Raw genomic sequence first — 19,015 nt, forward strand, 5'->3', positions numbered from 1 at the left:
GAAGAAATAATAACAAAAAGAAATAACAATCCTAAACTCATGGATCATATGTCACATCCCGGCCCAGGCGAGACCACTTCCCGGGCCCGCTCCACCACCGTAGCACGATATTGTCCGCTTTGGGCTTACCATTCCCTCACGGTTTTGTTTTTGGGAACTCACGAGCAACTTCCCAGTGAGTCACCCATCATGGGATTGCTCCAACCCCCTTCTCGCTTAACTTCGGAGTTCCTACGGAATCCGAAGCCAATGAGCTCCCAAAAGGCCTCGTGCTAGGTAAGGATGAGAATATACATATAAGGATCACTCCCATGGGCGATGTGGGATGTCACATCATACCTATTTCAATAAAATGAGTTATTCTTAGTAAGGAGTCGAAAATTATGAATAGATGAGCCATTTTTTCACTAAAGCTCGATTCTCCGCAATTTACTTGAACTTAGCTTTCACTTTTATAAAGAAAATTGTATTCACATACAAAAATTTACACATCAATCATTTTCGTTATCAATTTTGTATGGTCAAAAATCAAATAAAATTACTCCATACTGATTTATGATGACTAATAATACTATCTATGATAAATTGTAAAATTCTAAATTTTAATCTATTTGTAATAGGATAAAGATATAGGAACATGATTAACATACATCTCATTTGGTTTCTTACACACACTTGTTTAATTATGATCAAATTAAAAAATTAACAGTAGGGTGCAAATTGACTAATTATAAGAGTTGAGGGGGGAAATTGGCTAAATTAAAGTTGAGGGGGGAAATTGACTAATTATGAGAGTTGAGGGGGGAAATTGGCCAAAATTAAAGTTGAGGTGAGAAATTGGCTAATGGTCACAAGTTCAGGGGGAGAATTGATGAATACCTCTAAAATTTAAACTTTACCGAAAAAAAAAAGAAAAAGGAAAGGAGGATGGTAGTGGGGGTGTGGAGGGTATATACTCCTGCCCTACGGGAACATCCATGTCTCCAACTCCATATAAAATATCTTTTTACACCCACCGCTCAAAAATACGAAATTCCAACAAACCAAAAAATCACATCCCAACCCAACAATTCCCAAACTCAACAAAAAGCTTAAGAGCTTCAATCATTCGAATCACAAATAAACAAAACAAAAGTACAAAAGATCCCTACTCGGAGAAATCGCGAGAGAAAGGACCGGCCGTCCATTCCCCCAAGGAATGGCAGACTTCAACCCCAAAGCCACCGACAACGGCGGCGCTTCCACCCGCACAGCCCCAACCACGGCCACAACTCCCGTCCGCACAACCAGCAAAACCAAAAACTGCCCTGCTCTGCTTCTGGGTCGCTTCGAAATCGGCAAACTCCTCGGCCATGGCACCTTCGCCAAAGTATACCACGCCAAGAACATCAAAACCAACGAGAGCGTCGCCATCAAAGTCATCGACAAGGAGAAGATTCTGAAAGGTGGTTTGATCGCCCATATAAAGCGCGAGATCTCGATCCTGCGCCGCGTCCGCCACCCGAACATCGTCCAGCTCTTCGAGGTCATGGCCACGAAAGCGAAGATCTACTTCGTCATGGAGTACGTCCGCGGCGGCGAGCTCTTTAACAAGGTCGCCAAGGGCCGGCTGAAGGAGGAAGTTGCGAGAAAATATTTCCAGCAGCTAATCTCTGCCGTCGGATTCTGCCACGCCCGCGGCGTCTACCACCGCGATTTGAAGCCGGAGAACCTATTGCTCGACGAGAACGGAGATCTCAAGGTTTCGGATTTTGGGTTGAGTGCGGTTTCCGATGAAATTCGACAAGATGGTCTCTTTCACACGTTTTGCGGCACGCCGGCTTATGTGGCGCCGGAGGTTTTGGGCCGGAAAGGGTACGACGCCGCGAAGGTGGATATTTGGTCTTGTGGTGTTGTTTTGTTCGTGCTCATGGCTGGATATTTACCCTTCCATGACCAAAATGTTATGGCGATGTACAAGAAAATATACAAAGGCGAATTTCGATGCCCCAGATGGTTCAGTGCCGAGCTTGTTCGGCTTTTAACCCGCCTTCTCGACTCAAATCCGGGTTCGAGGATTACAATCCCGGAGGTGATGGAGAATCGCTGGTTTAAAAAGGGTTTTAAGCACATCAAGTTCTACATTGATCACGATGATCGGCTTTGCAATGTTCTTGATGATGATGAGGAGGACAGGTTTAGTGATGTGAGCTCTGTCTCGGATTGTATGTCGGAATCTGAGGCGGAGTTTGAGACCAGAAGAAAGATTACATCTTTACCCAGACCGGCCAGCTTGAATGCGTTTGATATAATCTCGTTTTCTCCGGGGTTTGATTTGTCGGGGTTGTTTGAGGAGCGGGGAGAGGAGGCCAGGTTTGTGTCGGGCGCCCCTGTTTCGACCATCATATCGAAATTGGAGGAGATTGCGAAAGTTGTGAGCTTTTCCGTGAGGAAGAAGGATTGCAGAGTGAGCTTGGAGGGGTCTAGGGAAGGTGTGAAGGGGCCATTGACAATTGCAGCGGAGGTATTCGAACTTACGTCTTCGTTGGTGGTGTTGGAGGTTAAGAAGAAAGCAGGGGACAAAGCTGAGTACGAGCAGTTTTGTAATACAGAATTAAGACCCGGGTTGCAGAACTTGATGGTTGAGGAGAGTGCCGCTGCTGCTGCTGCCGTTGCTTCCCCTCCGCATCTGCCTTCGGATACCGAGTAGGGAAGAAGAACGGGAAATCGGTACGATTTAATCCCTTGTTTTCTGATTTTCTGAGGCTAATGTGAAGGTTCCTCTTTCATTGATTTTTTTTCAGTTTCTTTTGGTGGTTGTTTTTGTTTTTGTTTTGGGAAATAGATGGAGCTTTTAGATACTTGATACGTAATGCATGCTCTGTTCTCGTATCGAGAAAGCTATAGATTAGATTACAGAGAATGGAATACAAAATTTCTACTTATATCTGTGATTTGTTGGTGGTGGCTGAATGTGCGAGTGTATATGCTTTACATTACTTATGCTATAAAAATTCGTAACACTTAAATTATAACTCTTTCGTTGTTATAACATAAATGCGGTCGATTTTGATGACATTGATGTATTACTATTTTTGTGCAAAAATTCTACGATGCATTGATGTATTACACACATTGTGTGATGGGATCTTTTAAGTCGTCAGATATGATGGTTTCATCGTCTAAACAGTTAAATTCGTAACACTTAAATTATAACTCTTTTGTTGTTATAACATAAATGCGGTCGATTTTGATGACATTGATGTGTTACCATTTTTGTGCAAAAATTCTACGATGCATTGATGTATTACACACATTGTGTGATGGGATCTTTTAAGTCGTCAGATATGATGGTTTCATCGTCTAAACAGTTAAATTCGCATATCTATACATATAGAAAAACTCATTTTCAATTGATTTTGCACTCGTTGATGTTTTCTGCAATCTTGAGTTAACGAATGACTTTTAAGTGGTAGTTTTGAGTTCACTTGAGTCTCTTCGGTAAAGACGAGAAAGACTTACCTACACTGGATACGCCATTGTGGTGGATGTTATGTTCACACCTTCCATACATAGGTATCTGGATTCGACCTAGTTAAGTCGCGTTTCGTTAGATAGCCCAGTTCCTTTCCTCTCTTCCATATGGCGGCACTTTTAGGTCAATTTTTTTTTTCTTTTTTCTGCAAGGAAACGGAGAGGTCAGTTTTTATCACCTAAGTTGGGTGAAATGATGGGGATAGAAAGCATGTTGCTTAAATACTGGTAGTTTGTCTGGTCCTCTGGATATGAAGCCATGGACCACTTTGCTGCATTTTCATGGACCATCAAAGGCTGGTTATTTGTTTGATAGGGAAAAAGGCAGATGAAGTTCATGATCAATGTAATGGATTTTATACTTGGAGGAAGATGAGGAGGTAATCTGTCTTATCACAATTTGTACCATTTGCATATAATCAGTGACGTCAAAAAAATCTTTACATGGCAAATGAGAAGTGGATGTTATTTTAAGAGTAAAATTCTCTCTTCTCTTTTTTTCTCAACCCTTCCCTCCCCTTCTATTGGAACGGTCACGATTAAATCACGTCAACATCTTATATTATTTTTTTAAACAAAATAGAGAATATAAGATGAATGGATGGGAGGGGATGGAAAGAGATGGATGCCCTGCCTTTTTCTACTAATTTTCTAAATTTTGACACTTATATCTCATCTTTTTGCGATGGCAACCACCATGGATGCTGATGGACAACTTCTTGTCAGTATCGTAGTTCTACGGAGTTCCGGGGCCTTGTATTTAACGGTGCTGAATGAAGGTCCCATTTCCGTCACAAAGTCGTATTAGAAAATTATATCACAAATAGTACACAAGAAATTTCCAGATCTTTTGTTTGTCGTTTACAAAATGTGTATAGGGATAATAATCTTGTTTACATGGACGAAATTTAACCTTGTTAAAAAAATGGAACAGGGTCCGGCTGATTTTTTGGGTTTTACCAAAACTCGTGGAGAGTGACAAGATGACTAGCCCAAATCTTGTGTTGTATGGTGGCAGAGCTCTCAACCAAAAGCCTTATTGGTCATTGAACACCAACCCACCACGACTCTAGTTTTTATACTCACCTTTTCATCACAACACAAAGAAAAGAATGTCAGAACGATGAAAGGGTACATTGGTCTGGTACATTTGGTTGTTTACAGAAGTGTGTGCTCCGTTCTGCTTGGAGTTTAAATCCCCTTGATAGTTTGAATTAGGTTAGGAACAAGTTTACCATTTTATAAACCAAGTTCTTCTATACTTGTTTCAGTAGTTATTTTTACTAGGTTGAAGGAAGTTTCAGATGTTATATATATAAATAATGAGTTCGATACCTAGGTGTTGTTTCTTTTTTGGTTGGAGGAGATTTCAGAATACTTATATATTGTACAATTTTAATCAGAACTTGTATGGTTCCATGCCGTGTGTCTTTTTTTAATTGGAGGAGGTTTCCTAATGATTATTATAAATATTTGTACATTTTTAATCAGAACCTGTGGTAAACCAAAACCTGGATATATTGACTTGTAAAATATTTTTGTAAATATTATGGATTGAAATAAACAACAAAATAGAGAAGTTGGAAATGTAGAATATAATGGCAAAAACATTAGTTAAATATTTGACTGGATCTATTGCGCATGCGAATCTACTAAGAATTGTAGTGACCGACCGCTACAGATTTCCACTTCCATGACAAAACAAGAACCAAAACTCCACATGCAAGACGTGTGCAAAAAACCAGAGAGTCGTCGATGAAAGAAACAAGGCATTAAAAGGATGATGATGTTATAAAAGGGTTAAAGTTTGAGAGATAACCTTTTTAAGTGGTAGGTGCAAGGTAGATGTAAAATGCCACACAAAAACTATAGCACAGACAGATAATAAAAGGCAGAGGAATATATGATGTTATTGATATTTCTCTCTTGTATTTCTTCTTCATCTATCATCTGTTACATGCGAGTGCTCTATTTATAGAGCAACTCGAACTGATGCAGTTAATGCATCTTGAAATTTAAAATGTACCTCTGACACTTTCATTCAGCATGGGCATTGAAAACTTTGCCCATGCAGATGACTTTAGCTTTGTGGGCATTCATTGCCAACAGAAGTTTTAGACTTTTCAACACTCCCCCTTGGATGCCCACATATCAACATGAGTTGCCTCGTTAAAACCTTGCTTGGAAAAACCCAGTGGGAAAAAACCATAGCGAAGGAAAAAGAGTACAACTTTTCCTGGATCGTTGATATAGTGTCAAGTATGCTTATGTTGCCTCGTTAAAACCTTGATAGGAAAAACCCAGTGGGAAAAATCCTAATCGAAGGAAAAAGAGTACAACAAGCATGTATCATGGATACTCCCCCTGATATGTTTCTCCCCCTGATTCCGCATTTTCCAAATTTAGCTGTTTGGTAAGTCGACGTAATCCGATGCCTTGCACTAACTTCTGAAATGTGCACTTTGGTAGAGATTTGGTGAACAAGTCTGCCAGATTTTCATTTGAACGGATTTGTCTGACTTCAATAACTTTAGCCTTCTGAAGCTCATGAGCACTGAAAAACTTTGGAGATATGTGTTTAGTCTTATCGCCCTTGATGAATCCTTCCTTCATTTGGGCAACACAAGCTGCATTATCTTCATGGATGACAATTGGATTGTCTGTCTTCGAAGTTAGACCACATGAATTCCGGATATGATGGATCATTGATCTTAACCAAGAACATTCACGACTTGCTTCATGTAAAGCAAGTATTTCTGAATGATTTGAAGATGTAGCAACTAATGTTTGCTTGGTTGAGCGCCATGAGATTGCTGTATCTCCATTCTTAAACACATATCCAGTTTGTGAGCGGGCTTTATGCGGATCAGAGAGAAAGCCAGCATCTGCATATCCAACAAGGACCTGGTCATCTGTGGAGTTCTTTGAGTAGAAGAGACCCATGTCTGCTGTCCCACGAAGGTATCGCAATACATCTTTGATACCCTTCCAATGACGAATTGTTGGAGCAGAGCTATACCTTGCTAACAAATTAACTGAAAAAGCTATATCTGGTCTAGTACATTGTGCTAAATACAACAAAGCACCTACTGCACTCAAATATGGTACTTCTGGACCAAGGACCAGCTCATCATCTTCTTTTGGACGAAATGGATCTTTCTTAATGTCCAAAGAACGAACAACCATTGGCGTGCTTAGTGGATAAGCCTTGTCCATACCAAATCGCTTCAGAATTTTTTCAATGTAAGCTGATTGGTGGACCAGAATTCCACTAGCACAATGCTCGATCTGCAGGCCGAGACAATATTTTGTTTTTCCAAGGTCTTTCATTTCAAATTCGCTTTTCAGATATTCAGCAGTTTTATTGAGCTCTTCAGGAGTCCCAACTAGATTCATATCATCAACATATACTGCTACTATAGCGAATCCAGAATTGGATTTCTTAATGAACACACAAGGGCAAATAACATTGTTGATATACCCTTCTTTGATCAAATACTCACTGAGACGATTATACCACATTCGTCCAGATTGCTTCAGACCATACAATGATCGCCTTAATTTGATCGAGAGCATACCTCGTGGTTTATTACTTGTTTCAGGCAACTTAAGTCCTTCTGGGACTTTCATATAGATGTCAGTATCTAATTCTCCATATAGATACGCAGTGATGACATCCATAAGTCGCATGTCAAGTCTTTCTGAAACCACTAAACTTATTAAGTAACGGAACGTAATTGCGTCCATTACAGGAGAGTATGTCTCCTCATAATCAATTCCAGGTCTTTGAGAAAAACCTTGTGCAACGAGTCGTGCTTTGTATCTTGCGATCTCGTTTTTCTCATTGCGTTTCCTTGTGAATACCCATTTGTAACCCACGGGGTTTACGCTAGGCGGGGTTTGGACTACTGGTCCAAAAACATTCCGCTTTTCCAATGAATTTAATTCTGCCTGGATTGCATCTTTCCACTTAGGCCAATCCTGTCTCTGTTTGCATTCATCAACAGAGCGGGGCTCAATATCATCACTTAAGATGATTTCAGTGGCTACTGCAAATGCAAACATATCATCAATGATTATTTCATTCCGATCCCACAATTCATTTGTACATGCATAATTTATGGAGATTTCTTTGCTTTCATGTACTTCTGTCTCTTCAGGGACAGATGTCTCATCAAGGACATTTTCTTTTTCTGGAAGTCCAGAATTATGAATTGTGGATGTATCATTCATTTTCTCTTCCTGAATGATTTCATTTGGATTCAGTTGTGCCCTCGACTTTCTCTTTCGAGGAGCTGAATCTTTTGAACCTGGAGGTCTACCACGCTTCAGGCGTGCACCAGATGAATCATTTGCTGCCACTTTATTTTGTCCAACAGGGACATTAATTCTTGCAGGTGCATTTGCAGCTGGTATATTTGATTTTGTCACTTTCATAGCATCATTAAATGCATCTGGCATTTGATTGGCAATGCTTTGAAGATGAACGATCCTTCTCACTTCATTTTCACATTGAATGTTGCGAGGATCAAAATGAGACAAGGTGGGAACAACCCATGTCAGCTCTTTCCGTTCTTCTGGAACGGTCTTTTCTCCCCCTAACAACGGGAAAATTGTCTCATCAAAGTGACAATCAGCAAAACGAGCTGTAAACATATCACCTGTCAAGGGTTCCAAATATCTAATGATAGATGGTGAATCAAAACCCACGTAAATTCCCAGTCTACGCTGAGGTCCCATTTTAGTGCGTTGCAGCGGTGCAATAGGCACATAAACAGCACAACCAAAAACTCGTAAATGGGAAATGTTTGGCTGATGTCCAAACACGAGTTGTACTGAAGAGTATTGATGGTTGGCTATAGGTCTCAATCGAACCAATGATGCAGCATGTAGGATGGCATGTCCCCATGCAGAGACTGGCAATTTGGTTTTCATGAGCAGAGTGCGAGCTATTAACTGAAGCCGCTTAATCAATGCTTCTGCTAAACCATTTTGAGTATGGACATGAGGAACAGGGTGTTCAACATCAATGCCCAATGTCATGCAATAATCATCAAAGGTTTGAGACGTAAATTCACCAGCATTATCAAGTCGGATTGACTTAATGGGATAATCTGGGAACTGTGCTCGTAACTTAATTATTTGAGCAAGTAGTCTCGCAAAGGCTACATTCCGAGTAGACAAGAGACAAATATGTGACCATCGGGTAGATGCATCAACCAAAACCATAAAATATCGAAATGGTCCACATGATGGTTGAATAGGCCCACAAATATCCCCTTGAATTCTTTGCAGAAATGATGGGGATTCAGCATCAACCTTTAGTTGTGATGGTCTAATTACCAACTTCCCTTGAGAACAAGCTTTGCAAGGGTTATCATTTGAGGCAACAATGTGTCTGCTCACTAATGGATGTCCATTAGAGTTGGTAATGATCCTACGCATCATGGTAGATCCTGGATGACCCAGACGGTCATGCCAAAGCATGTAAACCTTTGAATCAATGAACTTCTGGTTCATGACAGTATGTGATTCAATTGTCCTTATGTATGTATAATATAATCCACTCGACATACCACGCAACTTCTCCAATATACGCTTCTGGGTATCATTGGAGGTAATGCATAGATACTCCACATTTTCTGCACTTTTTGTTTCAATGTGGTATCCATTTAGACGTATGTCTTTGAAACTCAACAAATTTCGAGTAGATCGAGTAGCATACAATGCATTATGTATGGACAATATTGTTCCATTTGGTAACATAATCTGGGCTTGCCCTGAACCTTGAATTACATCTGAAGGTCCTGATATTGTTGTTACCCCTACTCTTGTAGGTATTAAGCTTGAGAAATACTTTCGATCACGAAGTATTGTATGTGTGGTTGCACTGTCTGCAAGACAAATATCTCCACCATTTCTCATGTTCTGAGAATAACCACAGTTTTTATCCATGCTCTCTGAGTAAGAGAATCAGAATTAAAAGCAAGTTATAACAAGAAAATTTACATGCCACTTTTATTGAATCTGAGAATACTACAAGTTCAGTATAATAAAAGTACATTAATGATTCAATCGGACCGATATACTTCATTTCCCCTTTCTACAATATAGTCTGAAACATCTAGATGAGTTGTGTTCAACTGCCCTGATAAGTCAAACACTGGATCAGGTATATCCATTGGTCTAGCCTCGTCGAGAAAGTTAGTCTCGACACCCTTCTCCTTGAGGGAGGCTTGATACAGATCCACTAGATGTTTAGGGGTACGACAAGTACGCGCCCAATGCCCATTGCCACCACACCTATGGTAGGCTCCTTCAGAGTTTCTAGGAGCATTGTTCATATGAGCTTTGCCTTTGTGGCGATTCACATTTTTGAAGCTCGGGCCTGAATTATTCCTGGGAACCTGGTTATGAAACTGAACTCCATGGTTCTTGCCTTTCCTATTCCATCGACCTCGCTTGTGGCCACGTCCTCGTTTATGATTATCACCACCAGAGGATGTGGTGTTCACTCCGAGGGAAGCAGCATTCACTTCTGGGAATGGTGCAGATCTAGTAGGTCGGGAATGATGGTTTTTCATCAGGAGCTCATCATTCTGTTCAGCTACTAAGAGCACAGATATCAGCTGGTTGTACTCAGTGTAGCCTCGCGCTCTATACTGCTGCTGCAGGAGCACGTTGGAGGCATGAAATGTGCTGAGAGTCTTTTCCAGCATATGCTCCTCAGTAATAATATCCCCACAGAGCTTCATCTGAGAGGTAATTCTGAACAATGCAGAATTGTATTCTGCCACTGACTTGAAGTCTTGAATCCTTAGATGAGTCCACTCATAGCGGGCCCTTGGAAGAATCACCGTTGTCTGGTGATTGTATCTGCTTCTCAAGGCATTCCAGAGAGCTAACGGATCTTCAACCGTTAAGTACTCGCTCTTTAGCGCCTCATCAAGATGGCGGCGAATGAAAATCATGGCCTTTGCCCGATCTTGAGAGGATGAGTTGCTCTCTTCCCTGATGGTATCTCCAAGATTCCCTGCTTCCAGATGGATCTTGGTATCCAGTACCCAGGTCAGATAATTCTTCCCAGTAATATCCAGGGCAGCAAATTCAAGCTTCGCCAAGTTCGCCATTTTCTTTTCTGAAAGAAAATGAGATGTGTAAGAACTTGCAATAATATGTATTCCTGGAGGAATATGATGTTAGAACTTCTGGTTCTTACAAATTTTTCATTTTGATCTTCAGGCCAAAATGATAAGCACTCGAAACTTCTGGCTCGAGATTTTCAGGGTGAATGAGGAGGGCGATCGTACCGCACCATTCTCATTGAAATAATGTAATATAGAATGGGCGATTATTTCGCACCACTCAAGTAACAGGAAAATTAAATATGCAGAGCAGCGTAGGCGATTATACCGCACCACATAAAATTGCAATGAAATTAAACAGCAGGTAAATTCGAATATGCAGGGTAGGGTGTGCGATTATACCGCTCCACCTAAAAATTGCAGTAAAATTAAATCTGCAGTCCAAGATAGGCGATGATACCGCACCGTCTTGGATCGCAGTAAGATTAAATTTGCAGTTCAAGATGGGCGATTGTACCGCACCATCTTGGATTGCAGTAGAATTAACACAAATAAATACTAGGTTAGTAATCAATCTCTACGCCAAACAAGTAATCAAAAATGTATGTAACCGTTAGTTGGAGAACTATGAGCAGGCATGGAGCAAACAACTCGTCGCGAGGGTACACGGCGCAGTTGAGGCAGAGGAAGAAGATGAACAGTAAAAACCTTAAAGGAAACATTTTTTTTTTTTTTCTTTCTTTCGTTCGTTCGGCGAAGAGAGATGAGAGAATAAATATATTTAGAGACTCGTGCTGATAACGTGTTATAAAAGGGTTAAAGTTTGAGAGATAACCTTTTTAAGTGGTAGGTGCAAGGTAGATGTAAAATGCCACACAAAAACTATAGCACAGACAGATAATAAAAGGCAGAGGAATATATGATGTTATTGATATTTCTCTCTTGTATTTCTTCTTCATCTATCATCTGTTACATGCGAGTGCTCTATTTATAGAGCAACTCGAACTGATGCAGTTAATGCATCTTGAAATTTAAAATGTACCTCTGACACTTTCATTCAGCATGGGCATTGAAAACTTTGCCCATGCAGATGACTTTAGCTTTGTGGGCATTCATTGCCAACAGAAGTTTTAGACTTTTCAACAGATGATGATTAGATACTAATTTAGGTGGATTGTAGGAATTAAAAGTCGTCATCCATGACTTTATAATCTGTTGATCTCTGAGCTTGGCTTTACAGATGTTGTTCTTCTATAGTCTAATCTCTGTGCCACCTCATGGGTGTCTCTCTCCAACAATAATTTAGGGTTAGGGTATGACTGGTAGTTGCCTTACTGCCTTGGTCGTAGATTCTTAGCTGTTTTCTTTCTATCTTCTTCCATGGATTCTGCAATTTATAATTCGATTTTCTTTTAGGGTTTGTTCAGATGGACTTTGGTTTTCGGTGGAAAAAGAGAGTATTAAAATCTCTCTAGTGAATCTATGTTTAACAACTGATAATATTAGTGAGAAAACATTTAAGAGATTATTTGATAAGCATTTCATTTGTTAGTTTTTAGTTTTCATTTTGTGTGTAGACGTCGAGGGAAAGTATGTGAGAGAAATAAGAAGTGAAGCAGGATGCAGTGAGCTGGTTAGGTTCCATAAAACGGACTTTTTACGTGTTTAGATTTAAGAACCATATTTTTCAACGAAGGGATGCTTGTGATATATCAAACATCGTTTTCCAAGTTTTGTGTGTGGAAATATGGAGGGAAATAGAGGAATAGGGGACATGTGGATAAGAAAACGTACGTGGTCGGATCGAACACCAACTTGATAATCAGCTAAGGACTTTCAGTCTTTCAGATACTGTGAAGATTTTGTTTTCTGATAGCAGTTACAGCTTTATATTCTTTACACAATTAAGGAAAAGAAGCACATATAATGGCATGGATTAATTGGACGTTGAATGGGTTAATCTTTTCTCTAATGCAGCCAAATCTTTTGCTAATCATTTTCCCACGTTAAATGGCAGCCAATCACAAACCATTTGGTGTCCTTGTGATGACAACAAAACAACAATGATGTAATTACGTGTGATTAGGGGAAAAGGGAAATTAGGCTAATTAAGAACTGTTTACAAGCCGTGAACGGTAGATTTTTATGTTGGATATATAATGACTAAATTTGACAAGGTGTATTTCTAGAGGGAGAGGTCTCGATTTGCTAGTTAAACAGATGGTGATGGTTCTGTGTATCCTACCCTCATACCTAATTACAAATCATTATTTTTCAATAAAATTCAGTATAAATCACTGGTCCAGCATTTTGGTTAATTTGGTCATAAATTAGCTTATCAACTTGTTTGCTGTTTTTTTAGGAGAGATTCTTGAATACAGCATCCATCTTACGGAGGAATTATTGTGTGCGATCAGCTGTATGTGAGATTCCTCATACGGGTTGTCCTGAGTGATAAAAAATTGCAGAAGATTCTGATTTTGTATTATGGCCGCACAAACATACATGATCCTTTGGTTAGACACAATACTTCTCTTCTCGTAGGGTTCTTTTCTTTTTGGTTAAAGACACGGAAAATTCTAGAGTATAACCGAGATATATCAAAATATTAATCTCTCTCACACACATGAATAATATTCTAACATGATAGTACTTTAAACGTGGTTGCACATTTGCCTTCTGTACTTTCTGTGGGAGCTGTTTTGCTTAATTTTCAGGATGAGTTGTGGAAAAACAGCAAAGATGGATGTCTATTATCCTCATTCCTAAATCATGTCACTCCAAAAAGTTTAAATTGAAAGAAAAACAAGAACAGATATAATTAGTCCATAACTTGCTCTTTAAATATGCAATTGAATATCCAAAATTTTGCCCTTTTGGTGCTACAAGTTTAAACTAGTGATTCTATATGTCATCGATCAATCTGCTACATGATTGCAGCATCTCATATACACATTTTTCAGAACATGCATCCTGCACTGCGCTCAGTCTTCAGTTGTGCACCAGATGACCAGACCAGTAATACCTCTGTTTCTCTCTCTTTACAAATTGATCTCGAATTCGAAACAAGTACAACATATAAAGCGGATTAAAGATGAAAAAGACTGAAAAGCTTAAGAAATAAAGATGAAAACGCATTGAAGAGACAAATTAAGCACAAGTTTTAGATAAAAATAAGCACTTCCTTCGTATCTAAGAAACGAGTTCAGGTGCTACTACTGGCGGTGGTGGCTGTTGCTGCTCTGTTCCTTGCCAAGTCCATACTATATCCTTAAGAGAGGGCTTCAAGTCATGGTCACAGAACTCCATGTATTCCAATGTGTCCCCAGCCGTTTTCTTCATCTCCACGACATGAAATGAAGGCGTGACCTCGAAAATCTCAGCATCGATGCCTAGCTGCCCTTTCCTGCCTTCCTTGCTACCCTGCAGTTTAAGGGTTCCATCTTTTTTCATGCATTTGAACCTCTCCGTCTGTGCTATGGCTTCGAATTTTGAAACAATTGTTGCGGCTGGTTTTGTGCTCGTGAATCGTGCCTGTGGTCTGTGATTCATATCCTTCTCAAACAAACCGGATAGGTCAAAACCTGGTGAGAGAGATATGATGTCGAACGCATTGAAACATGTTGGCCTCATGGAGCTTGTTCCTGCTCCACTAGCATTTTTGTTGGAACCTTCTCCAGCTGAATGACTTGTTGATGCAAAAGCCTCATGCACATCGCGGATTGAGGTGCTGGAATCACACGGAAGGGCTAAAGGCGCTTCGATTTGTTTAAACCCCTTCTTGAACCAACTATTCTCCATGATCTTGTCAACACTTATTCTTGAGCTTGGATTTGGATCAAGAATCCTCGAAAGAAGCTTACATACCTCTGGGGGAAACCACTGAGGGCTCTTGAAGTCTCCTCTGCTGATTTTCCTATACATTTCCATGAGATTGGTGTCATGGAATGGCAGGAAACCGGCCAGTAGAACAAAGAGGACAACCCCACAAGACCATATATCTGCCTTTGCGCCATCATAACCTTTCTTGTTTATTACCTCCGGTGCTACATATGCTGGCGTTCCACACGTGGTGTGGAGGAGGCCATCTTGTCCCCTAGACTCCCACAATGCGCTCAATCCAAAATCCGAAACTTTGAGGTTTCCATTCTCATCCACCAAGAGATTCTCTGGCTTGATGTCACGGTGATAGACCCCTCGACTGTGGCAGTAATCAACAGCCCCAATCAGTTGCTGAAAGTATTTCCGCGCCACGTCTTCCTTGAGCTTCCCCTTGGCAACCTTGTTGAAAAGCTCCCCACCTTTCACGTACTCCATGGCAAAGTAAATCTTGGTCTTGCTAGCCATGACCTCAAAGAGCTGAACCACATTCGGGTGCCTAACAAGGCGCATGACGGAGATTTCCCTCTTAATCTGATCAATCAATCCGACATGCTGCACCTTCTCCTTGTCGATTATCTTAATCGCAACGCTCTGGCTGGAGCTCAGGTTTCGGGCATGGTAAACCTTGGCAAATGTCCCCTTTCCAAGCAACCGTCCCAGCTCGTATTTGTGCATCAATATGTTTCCTTTTTTCATCTCCATACCTTTTTCTTCGGATTTTTTGAAAACCATGCCTCAAAATTCACCACACAAACAGCTGACGGTGAAAAATGAAACAAGATTAGTAATATATGTACGTGCAATCAAGATTCACTCTTTGAATGCAGTAGGGTAAATACATACATACATGCTCATATTCAAACAATTTCTCGTGCGGCCGGCCTAATGATCGATGAAAATGTTTTCCGAAAATCGGAGGAAAGTAAGGACCGGATCAAGGGACACAAGGAATTTCAACTCATGCATGCCAAAAGGCAGGATGAGGAAAATCCCTTGTGGAATGCAATCAGAGCACAAGGAGTTCAACCCATGCCAAAAGGCTGCATCCTGAAGACAACCTTTCTGCAAGGACAGACTGCACTGCGAACATCCTTGTAATTATGCTTCCAAAAACGTCTCTTAATAGAGAGACACCCTCCAATTGCAATATTATTCTGTTTTTGCAAAAATAGTAAACAAGTTTGGTTGCTCTTTATGCCCGGTGCTCAAGGACTGGAGTCATTTAGGCCTCTATGTATAGTAATAGATCCTTGGAGAAATTACTATCATAAGAAAACGATAATCCAACAACAAATTACTATAAATAGCCAGTAAATCGAAATTTTACTCTCTTTACATTTGCAATTTTGGACACTTAACCTTGTATAATACGATAAATCCAAACTGACATGTTGTATGACCCACGGTAGTCTGGACTAATGGTTGAGCTTAAAACTCCACCAAGTATCATTCTTATTTTTGCCAACTAATATCCTCAAAATAAAAAAGACAATGTTAGTAGGATATCTCTAATTTGTTCACAAACAGATTAACAGAAGCATGTTCAATCAGGGTGGTGCAGAACAATGGACCACAATGCACTCATGCCAAGCAGGATGTCCACGTGGGTCCATGTGGGAATCTTGTGTGTGGCCCATATAGCTTACTATTGGCCACAAAATTGATGCTGTGGAGGAAGAATTAAGAGAGCCCCATGGAGATAGGGTGGTTGTAAGAGATGGTACAAGTTGGTCTACACATACATGGTGCCAAATGAAGTGAGTTCAATCGGTGGTCTGACCAAGGAACAAGGGTTGCACTAAATTTCAACCACAAAGTCCACTCTATCCACAATAGGTTGTTTTCTTGCATCCCTGTGTCTTGTATATTTTCCTAGCCTAGAAAAAAACTCAAGGAATATTTTGCTTGATCGTGATATCATTAATTCATATATTATGATATAAATGAATGATATAATTAATTTTGTTCACTTCATTTGGGAATGACAAGTGGTTCACATTCTTTTTTATTTTTTCATTTTATTTTATATCATTTTATAGCATCCAATTAAACATGTTTTAGTTTACTAACAAACACTACTATCTAAAGATATTTTTCTCAAATTGTAAGTGTGAGATTATGTTGACTCAAATAAACGACAATGACTATTTGGTATTTGTGTTGAGTTTGAGACTAGTTATAAGATTAGATGCTTAAATGTTTATCGAGAGATTTTTGACCCAATGTTTATTGAGAGATTAGGGTTTCACTGAGAGGTCTCCTTAGTCAATGATATTACTTAATATTACTTTGATGATCAAGTTTTGGGTTTGAACAAGGTTTTAAAAAATGCTAGGCGTTAGTCAAGCGGTGGGTTAGGGCCTAGCGCCTAAGTGGCGAGGCGGGCGCCTAGGCGGATTTAAGTAAATCTATCATATTTCATGTAAATAAGTGTCTGCTTATACTTAAAATATATATAATTTTATCATAAACTACAAAATAGAATGCATATATATATATATTATGAAGTATGAAACATAATGAAAACATGTGAAATAAGGATATAATGTGTGTTCATTTAAGTATGCAACAAGTCTTTTACAATTTATTGGAAAAAAAATAAAATGCAAGATAAAAGTTATCTATTTTCTATTTAAGTGAGTTGCGACCAAGACGGGTACCTAGACGAGTCTGGACGGGCTAGGTGGGCACCTCAGCAGGTCTAGGCGCTCTTGCTTAATTTTCAAACATCTAGGCATTAATTGGGACAGTGGACAGCCGTCTAGCGCCTAGGCGGAGCCTAGATAGGGATTTTTAGAACAATGGGTTTGAAACGTCAAAAGTTGGGTTGCTGGGTGCAATTAGAAAAGTTGGGCAAGTAAATATATGTAGTTGAGACCATAACCCACTTATGATATAGCACAGGCAAAGCTAGGGTTTTGATAGTGCAGTTCGGATAGAGTATTCAAGCACTTTGTGCATTTTGTTCGATAATTGTCTTTCTTTATTGTTCCCCACTTCTTCGTTCTTGATCAGTTTAAGAAATCCTTTCATGATGTTTAAGAAAAAAGAGCCCTTAGAAGCAAAGCAGACAAATAAAATTCTCAAGAAAGCAAGAAGAAAGGCAAGAAGATCAAAATTGAAACGCCATGGCCTCCCTAATCGACAACACATCCGAATTACCAGACCTTGCCATTCACCGAATCCTCCAACTCCTTTCCAGCAGACTTACCGTTCAGGCCACTATTCTTTCCAAGCAATGGAAGTGTATCGTCTTTGGTCCCCATGTTAAATTTCGACGAGGAAGATCCTGAAGAGCTACATAATGTTGACAAGTAAGTTGGTCCTTAACTTCGTGAAAAATGTGTTTGAAGCACCGTGAGACAGATACGTTCTAGATAAGTTTAGACTTCAAATCACATATTGCCGGTGTCTTCACAAAAATATGAAGAATTCTCAATGCCCACGTGTTAAGGTCATCGATAAGTGTTTGAGTTTTGCTACTGAAAAAAATATGTTAAAGAGTTAGAGATCTGCCGAACGAGTTCTCTCAAATGTGCATGAACTCCGCACACAGGTGGCTACTACTTACCCCATTAACTGTTTTAAACTTGAAGGGCGTGGGCATAAAGGATAAATGTACTATAAATCTTCCATCTTTGAAATCTATGTCCCTCGAAGACATGCGCAGACCGGGATTCTCCCACTTGGTTTCCAGGTGCCCTGGCATTTGATATTTAAAGATAAAGCTGTGAATCTTGAATTTTTAGATTTGGTAGGATTGAAAGTCGTAAACACTTCCTGTTCAGAGTCGATCTTGCCTCTTGTACGTAGCACTAAGAAATATAGAGTTCTTAAACACTGATCTTCGAGATAACAGATGGTTAAAGGCTTCAATTCAAGATTTCCCTTCCTTGAGAGCTTGCTATTATATGATTGTTGCGGCTGCCTCAAACGTATGAGTATCAACTTGTTCTGTCAGCATCTAAAACGTTTTGTATTCATTTGTGGAGGCAGTTCCACTATGGGTGTCACAATTGATACGCCAAATCTCCTTTTAATTGGATTCAATGGTTATTTGACTTATTTGAAGAACAACATTAGTTGTATGAATTTTCCAAAGTTATGTGAGACTACAATCATACTTGAGGAGACGGCCTCTCTCTCTTCAGCGTTCCATACAAATGGCATCATTTTCTGAGCAATTTTCTTGCAAAATTTGATTGCCACAGAAGAACACGTGCACTAACTTTTTTATTCACTCTTATTCTGAGTTCTATAATTTTGTTACGATCCTGGCGGGTCTCGCATACACACGAAAGTAAACGTGGTACAAATAACATTAGTTATTCTTTTGTTGTTGATTTACATTCTTTGTTGTGTAGAATTTCATCTTTCCAGAAATATTGAGACAGAAATAATCTCAACCATTACCTAGTCTCAAAGAACTTAAGGTAATTTCAGTCAACTCCCCAACGGTGGTGGAAGAATCTGTCTTAACGGACACCTTGTGTTGGATTGCTCCTTGTCTAGAGTTTCTATCAGCAAAAAACACT

At 39.7% G+C, this 19,015-nt stretch overlaps 2 protein-coding genes across 5 annotated transcripts; one reads left to right on the top strand and one right to left on the bottom strand.

Moving 5' to 3' along the window:
• The first annotated feature begins 982 nt into the window (after window positions 1-982).
• Window positions 983-4,983, top strand: LOC103944083 (CBL-interacting serine/threonine-protein kinase 12). 4 transcript variants are annotated; one of them, XR_007260812.1, is made up of 3 exons: window positions 983-2,709; window positions 3,830-3,893; window positions 4,448-4,983. XR_007260812.1 is itself a non-coding variant. In XM_009354479.3 (2 exons), exon 1 carries the CDS (start codon window positions 1,199-1,201, stop codon window positions 2,687-2,689), a length of 1,491 nt encoding a protein of 496 aa, XP_009352754.2. In that variant the 5' UTR covers window positions 983-1,198; the 3' UTR covers window positions 2,690-2,709; window positions 4,448-4,983. The 4 variants fall into 4 exon arrangements, 3 of the variants coding, with proteins under 3 accessions (XP_009352754.2, XP_048447180.1, XP_048447181.1); XM_009354479.3 differs by lacking the exon at window positions 3,830-3,893; XM_048591223.1 differs by lacking the exon at window positions 4,448-4,983 and having other exon boundaries at window positions 3,830-3,995.
• An 8,409-nt stretch (window positions 4,984-13,392) lies between these two features.
• Window positions 13,393-15,846, bottom strand: LOC103944084 (CBL-interacting serine/threonine-protein kinase 20). The gene is made up of 2 exons (XM_009354481.3): window positions 15,328-15,846; window positions 13,393-15,237 (listed from the first exon to the last, which is right to left on the bottom strand). The coding sequence occupies exon 2, from the start codon at window positions 15,210-15,212 to the stop codon at window positions 13,791-13,793; it is 1,422 nt and encodes a 473-aa protein (XP_009352756.2). The 5' UTR covers window positions 15,213-15,237; window positions 15,328-15,846; the 3' UTR covers window positions 13,393-13,790.
• Window positions 15,847-19,015: the final 3,169 nt, after the last annotated feature.

The sequence above is a fragment of a genome, unplaced genomic scaffold (genome assembly GCF_019419815.1).
Source record: "Pyrus x bretschneideri cultivar Hongxiangsu unplaced genomic scaffold, Pyrus_bretschneideri_v1 Contig33, whole genome shotgun sequence".
NCBI classification, from domain to species: domain Eukaryota; kingdom Viridiplantae; phylum Streptophyta; class Magnoliopsida; order Rosales; family Rosaceae; genus Pyrus; species Pyrus x bretschneideri.